The sequence below is a fragment of the Protopterus annectens genome, chromosome 8.part0 (genome assembly GCF_019279795.1).
Source record: "Protopterus annectens isolate FY-2018-M chromosome 8.part0, PAN1.0, whole genome shotgun sequence".
Classification (NCBI taxonomy): domain Eukaryota; kingdom Metazoa; phylum Chordata; order Ceratodontiformes; family Protopteridae; genus Protopterus; species Protopterus annectens.
In genome coordinates, this window is record NC_056741.1 from 1,642,688,008 (window position 1) to 1,642,695,035 (window position 7,028).

Genomic DNA, 7,028 nt, shown 5'->3' on the forward strand with positions numbered 1-7,028 from the left:
GGGGAGTCACAATGCCTAGACTGAAGATTGGTGGGAGGCCCACTCGGAGCTGAGAGGTCTGGGGACCTCTTTCTCTTATCACTCCTATGCTCTCTCTCTCCTTCTCTCTGCCTTTTCTACACTCTCCTTCCACAGGCTTAGAGGCAGGACGACGAGTCCCAGCCTGTGGGTAGGAGAAGCAAGAAAGGGAGTAGAAGGAGAGGCGGTCACAGCCGCAGCTGTGATTGAAGCAGAAGTGGAGGTGGCCGCCTCCGTAGAAGGGAGCAAGCCCTTCATCACTAGTTTAGCCCTACGATCTTTAAGGGCTCGCGGGTTAAAACCCGTGCAAATATTGCAGTCCATAGACAAATGGGCCACACCTAAACAAAGAACACAAAGAGTGTGGCCGTCAGCAGGTGACAGTTTGTGGCCACACTCAGTGCATCTTTTAAAGACTTGCTTAAGGAGATCAGCCATAACTAGTCCCAAAAACAAGAAAAGATTTTGAAAGATAGACTCCACTCACCACACACTCAAAACTACAAGCACACAGAAGGCTGAGGTGGGGGAGGTGGAAAAGTCTAACTACTACAAAACTACCTAAAACTAAGAAAAAGTACTTAAGCTCAATGCACCAGCGAGGGGGAGGAAGGGAGGAAACCTATGCTACCAGCACACACACTAAACACTAATAAACAGGGGAAAAAACTCTTCAAAATACCTACTCACAACCTGGAGCTCAAGAATCGTGATGTGTTGGAACCACGAGATCTGTGGGTTGGAAGGTAGTGGTCATGTATTATGGACAGGGGGAGGAGCTTAGAGCTTGGAGCATATGCTTGTGAAGTTGCCAGCTCGGATTCATTACAGATCCGATACCCACAGGTTGAAGATCAAATGAAGTAAACTACTTCTGATCAACTTTTTATTCTTATCAGTGGCGTACCAGTGGTTTGCAGTAGCATGCAGCCGTGAGTATTAGATCTCACTTTTCAGCATATCACATTTGTGGCGTGTGTGTGTGCATATTGTGTTAATGTATTTGTAGCCAATAGACAATAGTAGTATTAATGCTTTATTTTATATGTTTTCTTAAAGATGGCATGAATGTAATTTTAATATTCATCAAATAAGTAAATGTGTTCAATGTTTGTGAATCATTCCCTATAGGAAGTGACTTTGTGGCGAAAAGGAGACATTGTGAGGAAAAGCATGTCACACCAAGCAGCCATTGCTTCCCAGCGCTTTGAAGGGACAATGAATACAGAGAGCAAGACTTCAGCTATGGCACAGGAAGAAAGCCATAAATAAAAGGGAACACCTTGCAGCTCACCCCCATTGGAATCTTCCAGCTTACGATGGACATATGGAGAAAGAAAAAAAACTTTGAAGTTGTGATTTCCTTTCCCTTTTTGGAGACTGAACTGGGAATAGTCATAAAGAACAAGTGATGGGCAGCAGTCCATTTGGATTGGTTCCTTGATAATAATTGCTTCATGTATATAAATGTTTCACTGTTCAGTTCTTCGAAAATGCAGGCAGTCATATCCATGACACAAAAGTTCTGATTGGTCAGCCTTGTGTTGGGTATGCATGGATTGTACAGTTGATTGGCCTGCTTAATAAAAGGAAGCTCAGAAGAAGCCAAGGTACTGTAGGTATCAGCATTCACAAGGAATTATCAGGACTCAGTATTTTGTTTCCTTCTTGTGCTGAGTGTTTTGTATTCCTCTTCAGTTTCCAAGGATATATGATTTTGTTTAGTGAGGCTTTGTCATGAAAGTGTTTTTTTTTAAATTAACAAGTAGTTTACAAGTCCAGAATCAAACATTTTTGGCACAGGTTCATGACTGATGTTCTCTATGTAGCATGCTTACACTGAGTAATTTCTGCTGCACACATTGCTGCATTTTGTCTTTAGGCACATTGAATCAAATTAAGTTTTTTTTTAATGCAAACAGTATTCATATGTGAGCAGTTTTGGTCTTCAGGAAGGCACTGTAAAGGGACATAAAGGTTAGGGCAACTAATAACCAGTCAGATCCCATTAAAGCTTTGCTTTTAGAAGTCTTTTTATTCTTATTGTAGCTGCAGGCTGAGACAGCATTAACACAACATCTCCACTGGTGGTGGCATTTGTGTCAACACAGTATAGATCAGATTCTTTATTTCATTGCAAGACAGTTAATTTTTCTGTATATTCCAGTCTCCCACTCTTTCACAAGTCTTTGAACCCCTGTGTCATAAATTTCTCTTCCTACTGCAGCTCATGAAAGCAGAGACATGTATATTTGTACACATTGTCACAAATGAGGGGTTTCAGTGCATTAACCTTTTGTTTGTATTATAAAGTGATAAATATCATAAACTAATTTATTATAAGTATATTCCAAAGGATCCTACTACGTATGCTATCAGTATGGTTATACAGCTTGCAGATTTCAATTATTTTGCAAACATTCAGAGCATTGGTACTGTTTAGTGAAAACTATGACAGTGTTTGAAAAATAAATTGCATCACCCTATGCATATTAAAAAGTACAATTAACATCTAAAATGTGACACAAAACAACCAACAAAGAATAGCATAGTACTGTAATCATTAAAATATAATAAAGCATTGAAAAAAGCAGTTTCATAAAATGCAATAAGAAACGCACAACAAAGAATATTAGGTTTTGGGCAATCTTTTATTCATGTTCTCAATGTTTGAAGGATACGTTCAGAAGATTGTCTAGAAGTTAGAATTTTTTAAATGCTTTATTATTTATAATAAATGTAGTGTTGTTGTAAAGCCTCAGTTGTGTGGTGGTTGCTTTGGTTCACAGAATATTAGAATTTTATTCTTGCATTGTATTATTTCTCTGACCACACATGTGCAGACCATCCTGGGGAATTTAGACAGTATTGTCAGTAGGCTCCTTGTTTTTCTGTGTTCATATTGTACCTCTCAGTTCTCTTTAATATAACAATGTGAACTTCATTGTTGTATTTTAATGTAGATGTATAGGTTTACAAATGTTCATAACAAAATTAAAACTTTTTGGGCAGATGAATTATTGTATCATTACTATGACTTTATGAAGATATTCCTTATCACTCATAGGTTCATAGGTTCATACTAGGCTATCTGCCCAAGGGCATTTACAAGCCTAGCCCATTGTTTTGTGGCTTACGCCACCCCTTTAGTATGGGGAACTATACCCATTATTTTGCTGTGCCTCTGTCGAGCAGTGACACTGAGGTTATCCCTGGGGTATATCTGTGATCTCCCATCCATTGGTCAAGATTTCTCTTGAACAAGGCCAGCGAGGTGCTCTGCCTCACATGTACCGGGATTTTGTTCCACAGCATAGGGAGTCTTTGGGTGATGAATCTATCCCTCCAGCACGTCCTATTAATAGCCGTGTCAAGGTTTAAGTCTCCGCCCTTGTGGCTCTGATGGATCTAGATTTTTGAGGTGAAGCATATTCATCAAATCTGGGTTTGACATGGCCTTGTATGTTAGGCAAAGGTCACCTCTGAGCAAGCGGTAAGCGACTGAATAGAGCTGGAGTTCTTTCAGTCGGGCAGCATAGGACAGATTTTTGAGACCCTTTATCCTTTTGGTGAGGAACTTTTGTGGCCTCTCCAGCTGCTGCAAGTGTTGGGTCAGATACATTCCGAATGGGGCATTGTACTCAATCATTGGTCTGATGAGTGATGAGTAAAGGGAGACTCTGACCTCCTTGATCTAGATGAGAATCCTTCATGATAAGGTGGGCAGTGTAGAAGGTCTTCCTAACTACTTTAGCTACATGGGTGTCGAATGACAGACTACTATCAACCTGGGTCCCCAGGTCCCTGATAACTTCTTCTGTGCTCAGTGGATTGCCACCTATTTGGTAGCTAGGGGTAACCTTGTTTTTCCCGAAGGGTATGACTATGCATTTTTTGGCATTTAACTTTAGGCCGTGGCTCTGGCACCAGTTATCGGTTTCTGTGAGACCCTTCTGAAGGATATCTGTATCAGATGTGTTTTCTACTATGGCCCAGTTTGCAGTCATCTGCAAACTTTGTCAGCCATAACCCTCCTGTGTTTGCTTGTACTTCGGAAAAGTAGATGCCAAACAAGAGTGGGCCCAGGACTGAGCCCTGTGGGACACCACTTGTGACAGGCTTTGAGTCTGACATGGCGCCAGCAACTCTGACCCTGTGGGTTCTGTCACTCAGCCAGTTTGCAACCCATCTTGTGATGTATGGGTTGACATTTAAGCTGATGAGTTTTTCAATGATACCCGAGTGGGGTATTGTATCGAAGGCCTTAGCCAGATCGAGGTAGGCTGTATGGACTGCCTTTCCCTCATCAATGGCTTTGGTGACTGTTTGAAAAAGTCGACCAAGTTTAAAAGGCATGATCTGCCTTTGACAAAGCCAAACTGGGTTGGATCCAAAGTCTGCAAATTCCCTATGTCTTTATTTATGAGATCCATTATGATCCTCTCCATGGCTTTGCAGATAAGGCTTGTCAAGCTAATGGGCGGTAATTTCCAGGGTCGGTGGAGGCACCGCCTTTGTGAAGTGGTACCACAGTTGCAGTGCGCCACTCCTGGGTGCGTATCCAGAGGTAAGACTTTGATTAAACAGCTGTCCTAGCTGTGGGTTTAATTCCTCATTGAGTTCATGGAGCACACAGCCGGGGACACCATCAGGTCCCATGGATGCTGTGTTTTGCTGGAGAGAGCAGTTCTCACTTGGGCGCTGGAGATGTTTGGGGGCTGCAATCGTTTGGTATAGATATCTCTCCTTTTGGGGGGGGAGAAGTTTGCACTGAACCTGTCAGCCAGTATGTTGGCAATGTCTGTAGGATCAGTAATCTTCACATCATTTTGAACTAGCTCTGAGCATATCTGGGAGTTTCCTCCCAGGTTTCTAACATAGCTAAAGAAGGCCTTATGATTGTCTTTTTGAGTCTTTAGCTATTTTCTCGAAATTTGCTTTGGATGATTTTATGAGAGCTCTTAGTTTTTACTTATAGTGATCAAGGGTGTCTTACCTTTTAAGGATTTTGCTCTATCTTGTAGTAGCTTCCTCCTTTTGTTGTAGAGTTTGTTTATGGCTGGGGTCCACCAGACTGGACGCTTGCCTTTGGTACAAAGAGTCTTTGTTTTGCTTGGGATTGCCTTATCCATGCAGTCCTGCAGGTGCTGGTAGAAGGCATTTGTAAGTGATTCAGCGGCTTGAGTACTGTTTTCCCGCTCGGGGCCTTAAAGGAGACCACACTAGTCTTTAGAAGTGTGAAGTCGGCTTTGAGAAGTTTTACTGTGGTCTTTTTATTTCAGGTGGGGGTGGGATGAGGACCTCCAGCGAGATTAGTTTGTGGTCTGATCTCACCAGTGAGAGGTACACCTCGGTGTTGAACATTGTGCTCCCATGTTCGTGATGATGAGATCAAGTATGTTATCTCCTCTTGTGGGGATGGTGACTAGTTGTTCCATGGCATTTGAGTTTATGAATTCCAGGAACTTTTGGGCTAGGGTGTTTGGGCTTGAGTAGTGTTCCCAGTCTATATTAGGGTAATTGAAGTCACCTAGTATGATGGTGTTTGGTGATACATTTATCCCCTCTAGTGTTTTCAGGAAGGCCATGTGAGGTTCCTGAGTTTGTGAGGGTGGCCTGTAACATGCTACAATTTGCAGAGCAGTCTTGCCTATGGTTAATTGCACCTGGATGGTCTCTGATGCATCGTCGCGTTGCCACCAGTCTTGAGGTGTGGGTGTCCTTGATGAATATGGATACCCCCTCCTTTCTTGGTATTGTCCGGATTTTGGGGCGGAACGCATGATATGAGGTAAAACCTGATAGCGCTGGGGTGCTCTCAGGAGCCTTGAACCAGGTTTCTGTCACAGCACAGACATCGATGTTCTCCATACTGAGAAGGGCCTCGAGTGCGTGCATTTTGAGATTTAGACTTCTGGCATTGAGCAGCATTACCCTTAGTTTTTTTCCTTTTTGTGTTCTAGGGTGGTAGGTTTAGAATTTGAGCCTTGCCTAAAAAGGCACTATGGGGGTGGCAAGAGCCTTTGCCAATATCCGAATCCCAGGGGTGACAGGTGCAAGCCGTCCCTTGCGAAGCAGCGTGGCTTGTCCAGCATGTCATCCCAGGCAGACACTGGATCCCCTTTGAATGACACCAGTGTTTAAGCCAATTGTTAAAGCTGATCATCTTATCTCTGTATTGTGGCATCATTCTTGGTGAAGGTAGGATACTGCTCAAGGTCAGGGTCATACCTGCCTGGGCTACATAATCAGAGAGCTCCTCAATGTCTCTTTTCATGTAGTCCAAGGAGGTACGTCTCAGGTCGTTTACACCAGCGTGGACAATGACTGAGTCATATTTGTACCTGCTGTTGAGAGACCTGAGTGCTTGTGTTATGTGGCGGATTCTAGCGCCCGACAGGCAGCTTACTGTGACCTTCTCCTTACGCAGTCTGGTGAGCGGGACGTCAGTGTGTCCTTCTATGGAGTCACCAATGACTAGTGTGTCTGGCATTGTGTTTGGCCTTAAGGGCTGTGACTGTTTGACACACTGACTGTGAGGTCTATGTGTTGCAGGTGTTGTGTTCTGAAGTGGTGGTTGTTTGGGTGTCTGCTTTGGTGGCCTCTGCTGTTTTGGTAGATTTTTGATCAGAGCCTCCGAGTATGTCTTTGTGTGTTTATGTGTATGATTTGAGGTTGTAATGGTACTATGTGAGACTGGGTCTATAGTGTGTGTGGTAACCTTCTCCTCCTGACTGGTCTTGCCAGTCCTATGTTGAGAGAGCTCAGCCTCCAGTTTGGCCGTATAGTTGCATCTCTCGCATGTATTTGTGTTTTGTGGGAGGAGGAGAGGGTTGTCTGTGTACATGAGGCAATTGTAACATTGCCTCAATATTCCCAGGTTAACCAGCTGAGCAGGAGAGGACACTAGCAACTGATCCCTCGACATGCTAGAAGGAATAGACAAAAACTTTAAAAGATTCCGGGGACGTGGGTGACCGAGAAATGGGGGTTGCCTTTTGGGGTACTAT

At 43.3% G+C, this 7,028-nt stretch overlaps 1 protein-coding gene across 1 annotated transcript in view; it reads left to right on the top strand.

Annotated features, from left to right (window-relative positions):
* The window catches only part of VPS26B (VPS26, retromer complex component B), a 589,545-nt gene extending 586,766 nt beyond the window's left edge, over positions 1–2,779 (top strand). The window contains exon 6 of the mRNA XM_044081166.1: positions 1,150–2,779. Within this exon, the coding sequence (XP_043937101.1) occupies positions 1,150–1,290 (141 nt within the window). The 3' untranslated portion in view covers positions 1,291–2,779. The remainder of the gene's footprint in view (positions 1–1,149) is intronic.
* The last annotated feature ends 4,249 nt before the right edge of the window (positions 2,780–7,028 follow it).